We start from the raw sequence: 19,421 nt of genomic DNA on the forward strand, positions 1-19,421 counted from the left end.
TAGGGGCTGGTCAATTTTAACTTTCCAGGTTACCCTTGGAACATCCCTATTTCTCAAGCACATTTGCATGAATTCCAAGGATACACATGTATAACTGGGGTTGAAACACCTCTTATGATAATGGTTCTTGCTACTATTTAGGGGGAAGCAGTGTACCTATAACTGGGCCGTAGCTTCAGTCCATTTCCTTTTTTAAAATATATATATATTAAAAATTGTATTTATTGTATTTATTTATTTTTAGCTGCGTTGGGTCTTCGTTGCTGCATGTGGACTTTCTCTAGTTGCTGCGAGCAGGGGCTACTCTTTGTTGCAGTGCGTGTGCTTCTCATTGTGGTGGCTTCTCTTGTGGAGCACGGGCTCTAAGTGCACGGGCTTCAGTAGTTGTGGCACGAGAGCTCAGTAGTTGTGGCTTACGGGCTTAGTTGCTCCACGGCACGTGGGATCTTCCTGGACCAGGGATCCAACCCGTGTCCCTTACATTGGCAGTCAGATTCTTAACCACTGCACCACCAGGGAAGTCCCTATTTTTAAAACTATTTTATTTATTTATTTATTTATTTGGTGTGCCAGGTCTTAGTTGCAGCAGGCGGGCTCCTTAGTTGAAGCATGTGGGCTCTTAGTTGTGGCATTTCATGTGGGATCTAGTTCCCTGACCAGGAAGCAAACCCGGACCCCCTGCATTGGGACCGTGGAGTCTTAACCACTGTGCCACCAGGGAAGTCCAAGTCCATTTCCTTTCATGTAGAATTAGGAACTATGCTCCATCTTTATGGATCCTGCCTTTCACATTACTTACCTTGACCTTGTCATCTTCACTAATGAAGAATGTCTGGGTCTCTGAACCCTGTGACAAATTGAGGTGGACAGGAATTTGACTTACAAAAGCATTGGGTTTTCCAGGAATGCTCCTTAGAGGGTAAACTTGCCTAATGAGGAATGAGGATTTAGAACCATATCTCCAAACATTTCTGTTGAAAGTCACGTGGCCTGAAATGGCTTGGTATTTTCTTTTGTGAATTAAGAATTTCATTCTAAGCTTCTGTCTAAAAATCTTAAATGCTTCTCTGTTCTTTCCCTTTTCATGTATATTCTTAAGTAAACATAAGATTTCTTAAGAGATTTACAGCAAGATGATAATATTTTATTTTACAATATTAACATGTTTCCTTCCTAGATTCTAAAGTAGACTGTTTGGAACAGTTTGGACAGGAAGCAAATAGGGCGATAACGCGAGACGACGATGTACTTTGTACTACTGATTATTCCCGGATCGTGCCATTGGAGAATGGTGAGGTAAGCAGATTTGGGAGGCCTTGAGAGATAAGACTCAGAAATGAACATGAAGATGCCACATTTTTCATAATTGTGAAACTTGCACTTTCAAGGAAATCTAACATAGATGGAAAGGAATCACATCGAAGACTCCCAGATTGAGTTTGGGTTGGAAATCTTTTTTTTTTAAATTGAGCTATAATTGACATTGCAAATTCTGTTTGAGGTCTAATTTTCCTTGGGAATTCAGGATTCTGGATTCACGGCCCACAGGTCTTGAACTCTTTTTTCTGGTGGACTATTTAGAAAGTGGATCACTGGTGATTGTGTTGAAGACCCCTCCCACTGCTTCACAAGCACGTTACCTCCCGTAAGAGTGGGGAGAGGAGGGGTTGGTGGCAGAACTAATCCCTGATCCTTTTTGGCAGGATGGGCATCATCTGTAGGGGAGAAAACAATTGCTGTCTCATTGGGGTTGTGTGTGGTCCTTGTGAAGTCAGCCAGGCTGTTGTTAGGGAAGATGAGAAAAGAGAGTGGGGAAAATCAGAGAAGCATCCCATGGAGTGAGTTTCAAATGAACTTCTTTAAAGGGTGTCAGTCTCATTCTCCTTAGGTAGAGAGATCTTTCTTGAGCAGCTGTATCTAGTATCTTCCAGTGATCAGTCAGTGTTTCATGTCTCAGTAACTGGTTGGGACTTGGACTTCATCGCCTCAAGCTTTAAAACAAAACCTGGGGGACTTCCCTGATGGTCCAGTGGTTAAGACTTCGCGATTCCACTGCAGGGGGCGCGGGTTCGATCCCTGGTCAGGGAACTAAGATCTCACATGCTGCGCGGTGTGGCCAAAAAAAAAAAAAAAAAAAAAATTGAAACCTGGGTTTTGTATAAATTTTTTTTTGTCCTCTTCACTGTCAACTTTATATCCAAAGGCTTCCTTTTTTCACCCTTTCGGGATTTTAGATTACTTTAGCTTTGTTTCTTTGATGCAGCTTGACAAAAATTGTTTCTTTATATTTGTAGATTTTAATGTTATCCTTTGAACATTTCATAGTGTTTGTAGCCCCACGGTGACAGTGATAGAACAAAGGGTTTGTAAATGAAATGATTTATAAAACCTGAGAGCCCAGGTTTTGAAACATCTAATGACTCAAAGAAACCAAGTAAGTGTTTGGGGGCATGTGAGTTATTTTTAGTTACTTGCAGCTAAATTTTGATAAAAGGACTTTTTTCCCCCTCTATGTGTGTGTGGTTCTTTTAGGTTGTGGTGTCCTTGATAAATGGTCGTCCAGGCACAAAAAATTTTACTTTCTCTCACACCCTGAGGGAGTTCACCAAGGCAACAAACATCCGCCTGCGTTTTCTCCGAACCAACACTCTTCTTGGACACCTCATCTCCAAAGCACAGAGAGATCCAACCGTCACTCGGCGGGTGAGTAGTGCTTTTAAGTGCCAAGACAGCAGCTTTTGGTACCTTGTTTGCTTATCAAATTCATTGCCTCGAACTCTTTCAAGTAAACTTTATAGCCAGTAATGTCAGAGGCGTAAGAGTTGTTCTTGTCTGAAATATTAGGTATAGCTTAGAAGTTTGGTGGTTAAAGACAAATCATATTCAGAGAAGATGAAAGGCAAAAGAGGACAGCCATCCTGGTATTAGTCTGCTATTGTAACAAATAATCCCCAAGTCTCAGAGGCGAACACAATAAAGGTTCATTTTTTGCTCATATCACAGTCTCATGTAGGTCAGCAGGTGGGATCAGCTCCACAGAGTTGTTCAGGGAACCAGGCTGTTTCTCTGTAGAGGCACAGCCATCCTGTAGGACCTCAGGGTCCTCCTCTGCACCCCCTGCACCTGGTCAGCAGATGAGGGAAGAGAGAAAGAGCATAGGGAGGAACCATCTCCTGACCACAGAGCTCACTTCCATAGGCAGGAACTGGTCGTAGAGCCCCGTGGAGGTGCAGGAGGCTGGGTAATGTAATCGAGCCAAAGCAGAGGGGTGTGGGCATTGGTGAGCAGCAGTACTCTCCACTAGTGTTAGATGAACATCGTTTACTCTCAGTGTCAGGACGGTACCCTGTCTCCTGGGCACAGAGGGAACCAGCAGAATAAATATCCCGAACTCACTCTTCTCCCACCCTCTGATTCCCTCCCAGTTCCTCCCAATGGTCAAACCTAACAGGAGGCTAGAGAGCAAGAGGCCCTTGTCATCCCATAAAGTTTAGCCCCAGGCCAAAGGGCAGGGTGGAGAGGGGTGGAGAGTGGACCCGGGAGGGTGAATGGAAGATGCCAGCGTACCTTATAGAGTTTGGCTTCTTAGGTAGGTAAGTCAGGGAGCTGGGAAAGGAAGGGAGAGAGAAAAGTTAAGTTTTGCTACAGTTTTGAGCATTTTCCAAAAAGGCCAGTCATCTGGAGTGTAGCGGGCCTGTTTTCTGACTTTTTAAGCCCCCTTAGCTCCCTCTGAGCCGTTGTATGTAGGAACTACCACTGGATCCAAGAACGCAATTTACAAGGGCGAGCCGGGCTTTCTGATCAACTGCAGCCAGACTGCATTTCCATTCCTCCAGGTGTTTTGGAGCCTCGCCACAAATGTACCTCGCCACTTTTTTTTTTTGTCTTTTTAGGGTTGCAAGATTGGTACTCGTATGTGTGTAGAATTCTTTTCACTTAGGTGAACGTAGTCTTCTCTATTAAGTAATCTTTTGTGGAGCGCATCACATATATAATCTTGACACTCCCTCCCCAGTGGTCTAGGTTGCTTCTTTAAGTGGACGAGCCAGAATACCAGGTGTCCTATCACACGTATCATGTGTGCTGGGGTGAAGGCTGATGGAGGGCTTCTCTCTTGCTGCTGCTGCCCTAACCCATGTGTAGGGAGAAATTTCTGTGGTGATCAGCATGAAAGCGTCTGAGTGTGAACTTGTCACAGAAGCCCTCCAACGCTGAATTTTATCCATATTAACAAGAGGGATTGTTGATGCCTTTAGACTAAGTAAGACGTTGCCGGGAAGCTAAGACACTTAACAGCTTTTAGGGAGGAGATGAGAACAGAACCCCAACCCTGAGTGACTTGGGGGGGAGGTTTAGGATGACTAATCTCAGCAACAACAAGAAGATACAAAACCCCTCTTGTCCCTGTGAATTCACAGACTTCCTCACTGACAGATATTCTCACTGGTGGCATGACCTCAGTGAGAAAGATGATTCTACAACCTCTGAATTCCTTACTGAGTCCTGTGCCTCCTGCCAAGTCTGAGAAGTAAGGGAGCTGGCGGATGGTGCCACCTATGGTCACGAGTGGAGAGGCCTCCGCCATGCTGGAGACATGCCTTGTCCACGAGATGGCCTATGCATATCGCTGGCCTGGTGTAGGGACCGAGCCTCAGCTGGGTCTGCAACTGTCTGGCCTTTTGGAGCTTGAACCTCTGCCTTGGGCTTTATTAACCCTGACCTAGCAAGGCTTCCGCAACTGCTAGCGGGTCCTGCCGGTCTCAGTGCTGTATCTGATCCATCTTTGTGAATATTCTCTCCTTTCCTGAAGCCTAAACACAGTAGTTACAAAATTTTTGTTATAAAAATTATGTTTTTTGTCCAATTTATGGAACTCAGATTTACATTAAAAAAAAGAGAAACTAGGAAGCACTTAATCCCTTTCCCAAAGGCTATAGGGTATGATTCTTTTCCGAGGTAATTTCCCTCTGTGCATTTGATTTTTAAAAATGGACAAATTCAGCAGTGTGCTATGAAATTTGATTGGGGAATGTATTTGCTTTGTAAGAAAAGTTACACCCAAACGTGGCTCCCTTTTGTGTTGATGGAGGCTCAGGAGTACAGGATGGAGGGAAGCAGGGTCAATGCAGATGTATGTTAAAGGTTAGTAAAGGGAAGTTCACGTTGGGGTTTAGTAAAACTGACGCGTTCTGTTTTCTGTTCTATAGTATTATTATAGCATAAAGGATATCAGCATTGGTGGGCGGTGTGTTTGCAATGGCCACGCTGAAGTGTGCAGTGCAAACAATCCTGAAAAACTGTGAGTACATTGTACAGATTTTTCAGCTTTCTATGAATAAATCTAATTGTTTCAGTAGATGTTTGCATCCTATTAAATACTCCCTAAGTTCCTGCCCGCAACGAGAATGTTGCAATGTCAACAAGTAGGTGATGTGTATGTCTCCCCTCCTCCACCCCTACACTTCCCTCTCACCTGCAACCAGCCCATAGCAGACATAATTAATCAATCACAGCACTCTATGCATGATCAGGTACAAAGCCACCCAAACCCCCTTCCCCCACCCCTGCTCCAGACACTGCCCCAGGCAGCCACAAACAATTGAGTAGATTTGGCAAGAGAAATAATATTTGTTTGTCATCCCTGGTCTAGTGAGATCAGGGGTATATGTTTTCATATCCTTTTTCATCTTTAAAATTGTGGTGAAGTGCACATAATATAAAGTTTACCATCTTAACCATTCTTAAGTGGGGGTGGTTTAAGTTCACTAGTGTTCAGTACACTCACATTGTTGTGCAGCCAAGAACGCTTTTCGTCGTGCAGAACTGAAACTTTGTACACATTAAACAGCAGCTCTGCATTCCCTCCTCCCAGCAACCCCGGGCAACACCATTCTACTCTATGAATTTGACTACTCTCAGTGCCTTGTAGAAGTGGAATCACACAATATTTGTCTTTTTGTGACTGGTTTATTTCACTTAGCATACTGTCCTCACTATAGCACGTGTCAGAATTTCCTTCCTTTTTAAGGCTGAATAATATTTCATTATATATACACCACGTTTTGCTTACCCGTTCATCTGTTGATGGACACTTAGGTTACTGCCATCTTTTAGCTATTGTGAATAATTCTGCTATGAACATGGGTGTAACACTGTTTTGCTTTTAATTGAGGTACATTTTACATACAGTAGGATACATGGATCTCAAATATTAAGTGTTATGCAATTGTATACACTTGTGTTATCACCTTAGAAAGGATACTTTGAAGGGCTGGAAATTACCAGATGCTGGATATAGTAATGATTGTCTCTCAATGTTTTATTTAAAGTCTCCAATTCCACATGAGCAGCATTTACCAGGGGTACATTTTACTGTTAGTCAAATTCTGGTTTGTACACCATAAGGCCTAGCTTTATGGTCAGGCAGAGGTGCCAGCTACCAACTTACGTGGTAAGTTTGTGGCACCCTTCTCCCTGTCTAGAAACAATCCCTAAGGCTGTCAGCCCTCCTTCAGGGATCAGGTGGTGCTCTCTGAGATAGCAGTGTGAATCCATCAACTGACTAGCCCTTAATCAGCAGGGAGCTTATTAATGATTAAACCATCGCTGCCATATAGACTCCTGAAGAGTAGGCCGTAAGGCACTAGAAGCCGGGTCAGGGAAGACCTGAGTTGGAACGGGAGGGGAGAAAAGAGGTCACTGTTGGTCCCTGAGCCTGAGGTAAAGTGGTGCCACCTGGGAGAGGAGGAGAAGTCATCGGAGAGGGGTTGAGCTTCCCACTTGGAAGAGCTGCCGAGCCCCATGCCCTTGGCAGACCTGGGGGGTTCTGCACTGAGCAGTTTATTGCTCCCAGCGTGTGTGAGTGGAGAGGCTGTCTCCCCATCCCTCGGTGAAAGGCTCAGTTTGCCACTGGTCTATATCAGCACAACTGCCTTGCCTCCCCCTGCCTGTTGTGACCTGCACAAATGACTCATGGAGGCCTCCATGAATAGGAAAACATCTTACATTGAAGGGGATTCAGTGACAATGGAGGGAGCCATGGCTGGACAATCAGAAATCAAGCAGAACCTATGATGAGGCAGAGGAGGATTTAATCAAGCATGGGTACCATGCTGACTTTGATGTATGGTAACATGGCTGGATCACAGATTTAATTCTGAGCCTCCTGGCAGTCAACTCAAAAAGGGAGACCTGCTCAGTTTCATATTTCACTATGATCACAATCTAAAAAGTAATGAGTTGTGTAGGAGAAGATGAGTGTTGATGCTAGGGCCAGATGAGAAATCTACCTGGAGGTGGATGGAGTGGCCATCGTGAAGAGAATTCTCCAGTCAACAACATCTTCAGTAACACCCTTACAACTGATGCAAGGACAAATTTTCTACATCAACCGTCAACCTGGGCTGAGAGTCAGAAAAAGCAATTATTTGGGAGTGACAATATGATTCAGACAAGTTCCCAGCTCTGTTTTCTTTTTCAATGCTCAATGTGAATCTCCCTATAAGAATAGATGGACTCCACAATAAACCCCTCCTCCAAAAAAAAAAAAAAAAAAAAAAAGAGCATTAGGACTATATGTTCTTCAAGCAATTTTCCCTAAATATTCTTTCAGTTCAGCTTGCAAATACGTCATTGACAATGAGCTGAAATTGCATCTCTGACAAAAAGCCCGTTTGGACTCCAGCTGTTCTGTGCTGCCAGTTAAATCTCTGTCCCTTTGCTTTAACGGGGAGCTGAGTAGGGAGAGGGAAGACGCCTTCCCGTAGGAGCATAACCATCCCACCTCCCCTCAGAAGAGTTGAGGGGATCCCCACGGGCACAGCCAAGAGTCTTCTTAGACTGTTTTGAATCCTCTTTCAAGCACAGACGAATGGAAGCTCAGAGCTTGGAGTTCTCATCCAACGCCACGGCTACAACGATTTCATTTTAGCTCAGAAACGTTCTAAGGCAGGTGTATAGTTCTTTGAATGTCGATTTTTGTCTTTACCCCATTGCCTTGCTGAGTAATCTGAGCTTTGGTTCCTGTGATGGGAGCTGTTTGTTGGAGCTGGCATGGACTCTTGGAGCAGGGTCCTCTGAGATCTTGTTAGTAACTGTCTCTTGGATTTGGTGAATCTCTGCACCAGACCCCAGGTTGAAAGTAAGAAACCTGACCCATCTCGCAGGACTACTCTAGATTTTTGTGAAGATGTTGATATTCAACACACCTCAGTACACTCAGCGCTTGCTTGCTCTTGTGTTGATTTATTGATATATAACATAGTAGAGAAGAAACAGCTGGGACTTTGGAGTCAGACAAACTTAAGTTAGAAATCTGGCCCTCGGTTTGTCATCTCCTGACCTTTGGCAAGTGTTTAAATATCTCCGGATCTTAGTGTTACCACCTGTAAAATGGAGATAATAAGCGGGATCGGGGGACTTGAAATAACGTATGCAAAGTGCTTTGTTCTCATAATCAGTCAATGGTACCATGGGTGACCATGATGACTCAGTTTTTCACACAGGAGCAACTGATCTTATACTCCAGTTAAACGAACAAACAACTTTTCAGTAACTGAGATGTGCTTTGCTACATGCCCAGGTTTCGGTGTGAATGCCAGCACCACACCTGTGGGGAGACATGTGATCGCTGTTGTGCAGGGTACAATCAGAGGCACTGGCGGCCTGCCACGCGGGAGCAGAGCAATGAGTGTGAAGGTGAGTGCTGGGGGAGGGGTGCTAGGAAGCGAGGCCCCACCCATGGTCCCCATCCCCCCATCTCTAAGGACTGATGCAGTGTTTTCCCCACGCTCATGAAGAGGGCGAGATCATGTCAGTCTTAGGGACTCAGAACTGTCTGATGCAGCAAATAACTCACAGACTGGAGGTAACAGTGCCCCACTCTAAACTCAGATACAAATATGAGAACAAAAATAACAACAATAATGCTCGTTAATATATATTAAGCATTCACTATATGCAAGGATTGGGCTTTGACAATTGGCCTTTCTTTTTTTTTAAAAATTAATTAATTAATTTATTTATTTATTTATTTATTTATTTATGGCTGTGTTGGGTCTTTGTTTCTGTGCGAGGGCTTTCTCTAGTTGTGGCAAACGGGGGCCACTCCTCATCGCAGTGCGCGGGCCTCTCACTATCGCGGCCTCTCTTGTTGCGGAGCACAGGCTCCAGACGCGCAGGCTCAGTAGTTGTGGCTCACGGGCCCAGCTGCTCCGCGGCATGTGGGATCCTCCCAGACCAGGGCTCGAACCCGTGTCACCCGCACCGGCAGGCAGACTCCCAACCACTGCGCCACCAGGGAAGCCCGGCCTTTCTTTTTAGCAATCTAAAATGTGTTGCAGCCACTATTAAACTGTAAACCCTTATCATTTCTTAGGATGTGATACTGGATTGGAATCCTAATTATTCTGACGACCGAGATTCAGAGAAGGTGGTGAGATTGATGTCTAAACAGAGAGCTGGAAGTATTGAGGGAATAGGGCTGAGGGGGATGCTGGATGGAGGGGACCAGAGAAGGAAGGAAGAAAGAGGAGACGCTGCTTTTAATTATGGGCACAATATAAAGTAAGAAAACTGTTATTTAAACAAACAAGCCCATGACATCCAACTGAAGATTTTCTTTTAAACCCATCTTCTTAGAAGGCCATATATTTATTCCAATTGCTGGAAACATTTTTGTAACTTTTAGTTATTGGCTTCGGAGACTGTGGCCTATTTTTTCTGAATATTCTTAGCATTTGAAGACGGATTTGCTTTTTTGAAATGACCAAAAGGCGTTTGGATCCAGGTTTGTTGAACTAGATGTGTAAGAAAGAATCTACTGTTTATAATTTCTGGCCAAATAGTTCTTGTAACTCTAAGAGATAAGACTGATGATCTCTGTGACCAGCAAAATTACTTAAAATGCATTTCCAGTGGGGAATTCTGAGCACGCTTCGAGAGATGCTAACATTGTTGGAAGGTGTTGCCCAAGGTGAACGCTCAGGTGATCTCTAGGTCCAGGTCGTTACCCGGATGGCCATTCTCACTTTATAGTCATAGTTAACAGGTTCCTTTGCAGTGAATTCCCGACTCCTCACCCCTAGATAATAGGGCCCCGAAGAGGGAAAAGTAATAATCAGGGGTTGTTTCTTCCAATACTTTCAGGTGCTGGTTTAGGATACTTTGATTGAATAAGTGTCATCACATGAATTCCAGCATTCATCGTGTGGTTAGTTTACCAGACTGATGGAACCACTCAGTGAATGACAACGCTTTACTCCAACACACATATGACAAATTTTAAATAACTTCCTTTCATAAGTTTTTAACCTTTTTACACTTACCAAAATGGTTAAAAATTATAAACAGCCTATGGAAATCAGACCTGTTAAGATATTTGTTAGATGCTTTCTAAATTCCATTTGAGTTACTGCAATTCAAAATAAATAGACTTCTTAAGAAATAACTGACGTAGTAAATGTAAATGCTTAGAATTTTTTAAAAAATCATGGCACCACTGAGGAAATGAAAATAAGAAAGGGCTCAGCCTGTTAAAGACAGGGTATCTTGAAAATCTAACCCTAATAGATTTATCCGAGAACTTGATTAAAACACATAAATTCCTAGAAAGACTTGGAAAATTGGATCTAGGTGGAATGTAGTGAATATATATTCTGCCTAAGAGAGAATGAGTGTTTTACTTGTTAGATCTTTTTTCATCTTGGCAATGATGAAAATCCTAAATGGGGTTTAAATCATATTTTCTAATTTTAGAAGCATCATACGTTACTTGTAGATAACTTGGAAAATTTTTTTTTTAAAAGTAAAATCATTAATACTCTTACTACCCAAAGAGAACCACTATTAATATTTTGTTAAGTATTTTAGTGTTTTTTTCATGCATACTTTAAATGCTCAAGGGTATATTATTTATACAATTTTATATGCTGAGCTTTTTCACTTGATATTTTTAAATATTTTCCCATATCATTAAAAACTCTTTGACATCTTTTTTTTTTTTTTAACTTTGGGTTTGTTTGTTTATTTATTTATTTATTTATTTATTTATTTATTTATTTATTTATTTATTTATGGCTGTGTTGGGTCTCCGTTTCTGTGCGAGGGCTTTCTCTAGTTGCGGCAAGCGGGGGCCACTCTTCATCGCGGTGCGCGGGCCTCTCACTATCGCGGCCTCTCTTGTTGCGGAGCACAGGCTCCAGACGCGCAGGCTCAGTAATTGTGGCTCACGGGCCTAGTTGCTCCGCGGCATGTGTGATCTTCCCAGACCAGGGCTCGAACCCGTGTCCCCTGCATTGGCAGGCAGATTCTCAACCACTGCGCCACCAGGGAAGCCCTTTGACATCTTTTTTGATGGCACATATTCAATAGTATTGTCATTCTCTGGATTCAAGTGTATCTAAAAAGTGTTTGAGTACTTACTGTGTGCTGGGGACGATGCTCTATTACAGACAAAACAGGAGCAGTTCTTGACTTCATAGAACTGACAGGCAAGCAAATATACTGTTGTTTGCTTAGCCATTTCCCTATAATTAGATGTTAGGATTATTTCCAATTGATCACTATTATAGATAGTGCTGGGATGAAAGGCTTAGGGTGTTGACTGGGAGTAGGTTTTGGAGTCACAGAAAGACAAGTGAGGATTCTGCCTCTCTTACTCGTGAAGTCTGTGACTATGTGCTCGTCCCTTAACCTCTCTAAGCCTCAGCCTCCCCATCTGGGCTACAGGCATAATAGCACCACCCTTAGAAAGTTATTGTGCAGATTAAATGAGATAATGCATGTAAAATGCTTTTCACAGTGTACCAAGAACTCAGTTATTCTTATTTATTTATTTATTTATTTATTTATTTATAGGCTGCCTTGAGTCTTAGTTGTGGCACGTGGGATCTTTGTTGAGGCACACGGGATCTTTTCTCGTTGCAGTACATAGGCTCTTTGTTGTGGTGCGCGGGCTACTCTCTAGTTGTGGAGTGTGGTTTTTCTCTTTTCTAGTTGTGGCGCGTGGGTTCCAGAGTGCATGGGCTCTGTAGTTTGTGGCAATGCAGGCTGTAGTTGAGGTGCACGAGCTCAGTAATTGTGGCACTCGGGCTTTAGTTGCTCTGCGGCATGTGGGATCTTAGTTCCCTGACCAGGGATCGAACCTGCATCCCCTGCATTGTAAGGCGGATTCTTTACCACTGGACCACCAGGGAAGTCCCTCAGTTATTCTTGACATTAGCAGTAGTAGTAATATTCTCTTTGTGCATAAAGCTTAATTGGCATTTTGGTTTATCTTAATTTGTAATTATATATCTTATTTTTTAAAAAAGAGAAACCTCTCCCACTTAATATCAGATGGAAGAAGGTATAAATTGCATATGATTATAGGTGGGTCTTTGTGTAAAAATCCTCCAAATTTTCCACTGGGGGTATCCCTTGTGTTCCAGAATAGACTTTCTTGTAGCTCAGTGAGCAACAATACTCTCTGGGGGAATTTACTAAGGGTCTCACTCACGATGGAGTACTAACTTAGAATGCTCTTTTTTCAGCATGCAACTGCCATGGCCACGCCATCGACTGTTACTATGATCCAGAAGTGGAGAGGCAGCAGGCAAGCTTGAATAGCCAAGGCATCTATGCAGGTGGAGGGGTCTGCATTGACTGTCAGGTGAGGCACTATTTAAGTCAAAGTGAATGTGTCACAGTAGGAAATGAACACTCAGTAAGCCCTGCTCTAAAAAGATGTCAAGAAAGTGATATGCAATTCTAAGGATTTTCTGACGCCGTTTCTCCACTTTTGTACACAGAAAGCTTGGTTAGCTGGATGTAATTTAGGGAAAATGGACTGAGGCATGTTTGTCCAAACTCCATTGGTTAGATTCTTCATTTGGGTCTTTGCCTAAATGGAGGGGAGAATTCCTGGCTGTCATCCTGACTGCTATCCATCTTATCTTAGAAAGGCTCTAAGATAGGAGGGCAAATAGGTATCAACTTCAGTGCTGGCTCTAAATCCTGTTTTCAAATGGATTCTGAATCTAGAGGAAGTATATCATGATCAATTAATGATGTCTGCTGTTGACACTAAATAAGAAAAATGGATTTTTCATCCCTCCTATAAGGACGATTGGGTTCACTGGAATTTAGGTAAGAGGAGTGTATGGCAGAGGAGGGTATATGTATATCTGCCTTGAGATATTCATTAAAAATTGTGTAAAATGTTCATGAGTTTGGTCTATATTGTCATTCTGTCTTGTGTGCTTTTAGAGTGATGTTTTGTTAACGTTGCCAGTAAGGAGGCACTCTTTACGTGAGATGCCCGTTTATGTGGAACCAGGGCTACACACCCTTAGAGAGACCCACCATTCTCCACCTGTCTCCCACTCCACACATTTTATATCATCTGTCACCATAGTTAATTAAAATACAAGTAAATGTAAGTCATAGGTTTGTTACAAATCACAGGGTTTCACGGATAAGTGAAAGATCCCAGGATCTTCTTAAAGCTATGCATTCCCCCCCCCCAAAAAAAAAAAAAAGCTATGCATTGCAAGACCTTCAGGTGATTTGCATGCACATTAAAGTTGCAGAAGCACTGGACTGTCTGCAATCTGATGAAGGGTATTTATGAAAACCCTACAACTAACATCATATTAGTGATGAAATATTGAACTCTTTCCTTCTAAAGATTGGGAACAAGGAAGGATGCTTGCTTTCACCACTTTTGTGAAACAGTGCCCTGGAGGTCCTAACCTCTGCATAAGACAAGAAAAAGAAACAAAAGGTATTAAGATTGGAAAGGAAGAAGTAGAACTGTTTCTATTTGTAGATGACATGATTCTTTATGTAAAAAAGCCTAAGGAATGTACAAAATAATTACTAGAACTAATTTAATTTAGTAATATTGCAGGATACAATGATAATATAGAAAAACCAGCTATATATGCTAGTAGCAAACAATAGGAAAATGAAATTAAAATTCAATTAAAAATAGTATCAAAGAACATAAAATGCTTAGGAATAAATTTAGCAAAAGACATGCAAGACCTCTATATTAAAGCTAAAAAATCTTTTCTGAGAGAAATCTAGAAAGACTAAATAAATAGAAAGATGTAATATATTTGTGGATTGGAAGATTCAGTATTATTAAGATACCAGTTCTCCCCAAATTGCTCTACAGAGTTAATGCAGGTTCTTTTTTTTAAAACGAAGTTGACAAGTGGATTCTAAAATTTATATGATTATGTAAACGACCTAGACTATCCAAAGCCATCTTGAAGAAACAGAATAAAATTGGAGGACTTATCTTACTTCAAGATTAACTATAAAACTATAGTAATCAAAACATGGTGCTATTGACATAAGGCTAGAAGAATAGATCAATGTAGCAGAACAGGGAGCACAGAAACTAACTCACACGTGGACATTTTATTTTATTTTATAAATTTATTTTATTTAATTTATTTTTGGCTGCGTTGGGTCTTCGTTGCTGCCCATGGGCTTTCTCTAGTTGTGGCGAGCAGGGGCTACCCTTTGTTGCGGTGCACGGGCTTCTCTTTGCGATGGCTTCTCTTGCTGCGGAGCACGGGCTCTAGGTGTGCGGGCTTCAGTAGTTGTGGCTCGTGGGCTCTAGAGCGCAGGCTCAGTAGTTGTGGTGCACAGGATTAGTTGCTCCGTGACATGTGGTATCCTCCCGAACCAGGGCTCGAACCCGTGTCCCCTGCATTGGCAGGCGGATTCTTAACCACTGCGCCACCAGGAAAACCCCTGGACATTTTATTTTTGATAAAAGTACCAAAGCAATCCAGTGACAGGGGGTGGGGAGAGAAGAGAAAAGTCCTTTCAACAAATGGTTCTGGAGTAACTGGATTTATATGGGAAAAAAATTAACTCTGACCCCGACCTCAAATCATACACAAAAACTAAATTGATATGGATCAGACCTAAAGTAAAGTTAAAGCTTTTGAGAAAAATAGAGGCAGATATCTTTGTGATTCGAGGATGAACAGTTTTCTTAGTTCATAGGAAGCAATAACCATGAAAAATTGACAAATTAGACTTCATCAAAATTAAAAACTTCTGCTCACAAAAGACACTGAAGAAAATGAACAGGCAAGCCATGAATGGGGAGAAAATATTCAGAAAACATAAGTCTGACAAATGGTTGGTATCCAGGATACACAATATAAAGAACTCCCGCAGCTCAATAATGAAAAGACAAATAACCCAATACAATTGCAAACGATTTGAATAGCCACTTCACAAAAGTGGATGTATAAATGGCCAATAAGCATACAACAAAGGGCTTAACATCATGAGTCATCAGAGAAATGTAAATTATAGTTACAATGACTTACCCCCAATTTTGGTGAGGATGTGGAGCAACCGTACCTATCATGCGTTGTTGGTGTGAGTGAAAAGTGGTACAATCGCTTCAGGAAAATATCTGGCAGTTTTTAAAATATAATTAAACATACACCTACACCATGACTCACAAATTCCACGCTTAGGCGTGTATCCATGAGAAATGGAAGTGTGTTTACAAAAAGTTTATAGCAGCTTTATGCACAATAGCCCCAAACTAGAAATAGCCCTGGTGTCCTTCAGTAGTAGAATGGAGGAACACACTCTGGCATATTTATACAGTGGAATACCAGTGGGGAAGCAACAAACTATTGATGGTGCAACAACATGCAAGAATCTTAACAGCATCGTGTTAAGTGAAAAAAGCTTTCCCAAAAAGAATACCGATAGTATGAAGACCATTTAGATGAAATTTTGGAACAGGCAAAACTAATCAATAGTGGAAAAAATCAGAACTGTGGTTGACTGTCGGAGCTGGTGGTGGGGATTGACTGGGAAGAGGCATGGGGGCACTTTCAGGGGTGGTAATATTGTTCTGTATCTGATAGACATCTGGGTTTCACAGGTATATGCATTTGTTATAACTCAGTGAATGTACAAGAGTTTTGCCCTTGTGTATAAATTTTATACCAAAAGAAAAAAACTGAACAAACATTAAACTCCAGTTAATTATATGCATAACTTTAGCTATGCATATAATTAACTGGAGTTATTATAATAACAGTTAATAAACAGTTAATATAAATAGCTGAAGTATTTTGGGGGACGGTAACTGATATCTGCAATTTATTTTGAAATGCATAAATAAGATGGATTAATGGATGGATAGAAGAATGAGTAGATGGATAATTATGTGAAAAAACAAGTATAGTAAAATGTTAATGGTACACTCTAGTAGAGGGGGTATAGGTGTTTATTGTGAAATTTGAATTTTTTGGTCATAAAATATTGGGGGAAAGAGCAATGGAAGAAGGCAAGGAGCACAACATTTTTGGATTGACTCCTTGATTCCTTTCTGTTTGATAAAATATTGTTGCTCTTAATTAATGTTGAAGATTACCCATGTTATTTGAGATGATGCTTGAAGATACTTTATCTCCATTAACTAAAACAGAGTCTTTAGCTTCTTCCATGGAGACACGACTTCTAATCTAAGTCTTGAACTGTTTGTGTCCCTAATGTGTTCATCTCACTACTTCCAAACGTTTGTTTTTCTCTCTCTTTCACACACACATACACACACCACACAAAGCTAAGTGATGGGATCAAGAAACAGACGGAGCACATATGGCTACGTTCCCTTCTGCAACAAATCCTACAAAATGACAGGAAAGATACCAAACAAGCAAAATACTCTCTCCTTCCAGAATCCACAATAGCATGAAAAATGAGAAAGAGTGTTATCAACAGACCAGCAGTTTCAAGAGATTCCCGAAAGATAGAAAGCAGAAACAGATACATGCAGGAGAACACAGCTGTGATTATTGGAACCATTTGGAGGTACTCCAAGAGGCAACAGATAGAAGAAATTAACTGTGGAGCTACATTTAAACCTATAAAACATTATTGAAGTTTATAAAAGAAGACCTATATGGAAAGGCATAATATGTTTCCAGACTCAGTATTATAAATATACCATTTTTTCAAAACCAATCTATAAATTCAGTGCAATTTCAATCAGATTTTTAATGAAGATTGACAGACTGATTCTAAAGTTCTTATCAATAAAAGAATATATGAGAATAGATAAGTAGCTTAGAAAAGATGAACAGTGACGGGAGAAATTTGTCTTGCGAGATATCAAAATATACCGTGAATCTGTATTAATTGAGTGTGGACTCAATGCAGGGATAGATAGTTCAATAGAACCTAATAGAGAATTTAGAAACAAATTCATGCAGATATTAAAATTTGGTTTGTGGTAAAATTGGCATTTCTGATGGAAGAGAAAGATGGATAGTACATAAATGATGTTGAATAATGGGCTCTTCATTTGGGGAGAAAATGTAACCCTATCTTATGCCATATACAGAGGGACATGGGGAGTCTTGCACAGGAAGGGAGGAGAGTGGGTGCAACTACAGCAGGGCAGATGGTTTGGTGAGCTACGTGGTGATGCTTCAAGATGAAATTTGAGTTTGCTGGTAGAACACGCATACCGTACAGCAAGGTCTGCCTATCAGAAACCCAGCTACCTTAGTCACTTCAGGCCGTTATAACAAATATACCATTGACTGGGTAGCTTACACAATAAACAGTTATTTCTCGCAGTTCTGGAGGCTGTGAAGTTCAAGATCAAGGTGCCAGCACATCCAGTGTCTGGTGAGAGCCCTCTTCCTGGCTGGCTGATGTTGACAATGTCGCCATTGTCTTGTATTCTCACATGGAGGAGAGAGAGAGAAAGGAAGGAAGCTCTCGCTGTCTCTTCTTATAAGGGCACTAATCCCATCATGAGGGCTCCATCCTCATGATCTGATTACCTCCCCAGGCCCCATCTCCAAATACATTGGGGATTAGGCTTCCACAAATGAACTTGGGGGGAACACGAACATTTATTCCATAACACCAGCTAACCTGACTGTTTCCTGCCTTTTCTGTGCAGTGCTGGTAATGGGAGAATGATGAAATCTCTGCCATCAGTCTGGGCAGGTGACAGGAAGTGGGAACATCACAGGCAGGCTGGGCCTGGGGACTTTCAGGTGGCCAAGCAGCCAGCATGTAAGAGCCAGATCGTTATCCTGCAGGGCACGTGGTTGTCAGAGATGGCTGTTTTCTCACGTAGTATTGATTTTGCTTTTGTTTCTTGGGTTTACTATTTTAAGTGTTGGTTTGGGGGTATGTGACATTTTAAATAGGGTGGTCCGTTTTCTGGGATATGGCATTTGAGTAAAGACCTGAAAGAAGCGAGAGAATGGACCAGGCATCTGTCTGGGGGACAGCTTTCCAGGTGGAGGGGACGGCAGGGCAAAGGGCCTTGAGAGGGAACAAGGGGCCTGCGTGGCTGGAGGGGAGTGAGCAGGGCTAGATGTGTCAGAGAGGTCACAGAGGCCAGATCACTTTGACCTTCAGATGGAATATCAGACGGGGTCTTCCCAGGAGAGTGTGGCCAACGAGTGGACTAGCCAATAGTCTCGCTGTACTTGAGGTTCACAGAAGTAGAAGTCAGCAACAGTGTTGTAGGTGTGGTCAAGGACTTGAGGGAAAGAGAGAGAGTCAGAGAGAGATGGGGTTTAACTGAAGATTGAAAAGCATGTAGGAAAAGTTTTGCTTGGAGGAATTAAGACCTGAGAATTATCAGAGCAGGGCCTGAGGTTTCTAGGTGGGCGTTCTTTAGAAAGCCTTTCTAGATGGTGCCAAGGGAAAAGGAGTAGGTGGGGGTGGGCTTACCTCCTGCACAGATCCCATCGGCGCCCACCCCACTCTTTAGCTTGGGCAACGGAGGCTTTCTCATCTCGTGTTGTGTCGTACATATGCAAATTCAGACACCCACTCCTCCCGGCAAGAGTGCTTCCTAGGTACCTCCAACGTTGAAATCTGGAGCCACTACTGTCCTTGAGTCTCCATCTGGTGTTGGTCCAACCATGACCTTGGTGTCCATGGATAAGTGGTATATCTTGCCCTCAGGTGGTGCGGGTCCTAGAGAACCACCCAAAACTTGAAGGCAAACTACAGGTATTCTTAGGGTGATTTGTTGCTGTTCTTTGTGTTTCAAAAATATAACTTCTTTGTGGCAGGTGCTTCATTAGACAAACCTTGTGGTAAAGCGGAGAACCCAGGGTACCCACTTGAGAGAACTTTTTCTCATTTCCTACTCCAATGGGAAAAAAATTGGGAGCCAGGGTTAACCTGATGTCCTCTGTGTATTATAAGCCACAGTGGCAAACAACAGAGTTCAGAGGTTCATTGGCATTTGATGGAAGGGAGGGTGGACTACAGCTGTTTCCTGTTTGTCCGAGATGTTTATGCATGTAAACCTTAGGTCAGAGAAGTGACCAGCATGGTTTTAGACCTCAATGTTAACGTGAATTCAGATTTTAGCCCGCAGGACAAGGAGTGGTAATAAATAAAAGTCTGTAATT

General features: G+C 42.1%; 1 protein-coding gene across 3 annotated transcripts in view; it reads left to right on the plus strand.

The window, feature by feature from the left end:
- LAMA3 (laminin subunit alpha 3) overlaps window positions 1-19,421 on the plus strand; it is a 244,295-nt gene that overhangs the window by 63,394 nt on the left and 161,480 nt on the right. For all 3 annotated transcript variants that reach the window (XM_068563501.1, XM_068563499.1, XM_068563500.1), the window contains exons 4-8: window positions 1,178-1,296; window positions 2,533-2,703; window positions 5,208-5,299; window positions 8,582-8,697; window positions 12,531-12,649. In XM_068563501.1, the coding sequence (XP_068419602.1) occupies window positions 1,178-1,296; window positions 2,533-2,703; window positions 5,208-5,299; window positions 8,582-8,697; window positions 12,531-12,649 (617 nt within the window). The remainder of the gene's footprint in view (window positions 1-1,177; window positions 1,297-2,532; window positions 2,704-5,207; window positions 5,300-8,581; window positions 8,698-12,530; window positions 12,650-19,421) is intronic.

The sequence above is a fragment of the Eschrichtius robustus genome, chromosome 14, assembly GCF_028021215.1.
Source record: "Eschrichtius robustus isolate mEscRob2 chromosome 14, mEscRob2.pri, whole genome shotgun sequence".
Classification (NCBI taxonomy): domain Eukaryota; kingdom Metazoa; phylum Chordata; class Mammalia; order Artiodactyla; family Eschrichtiidae; genus Eschrichtius; species Eschrichtius robustus.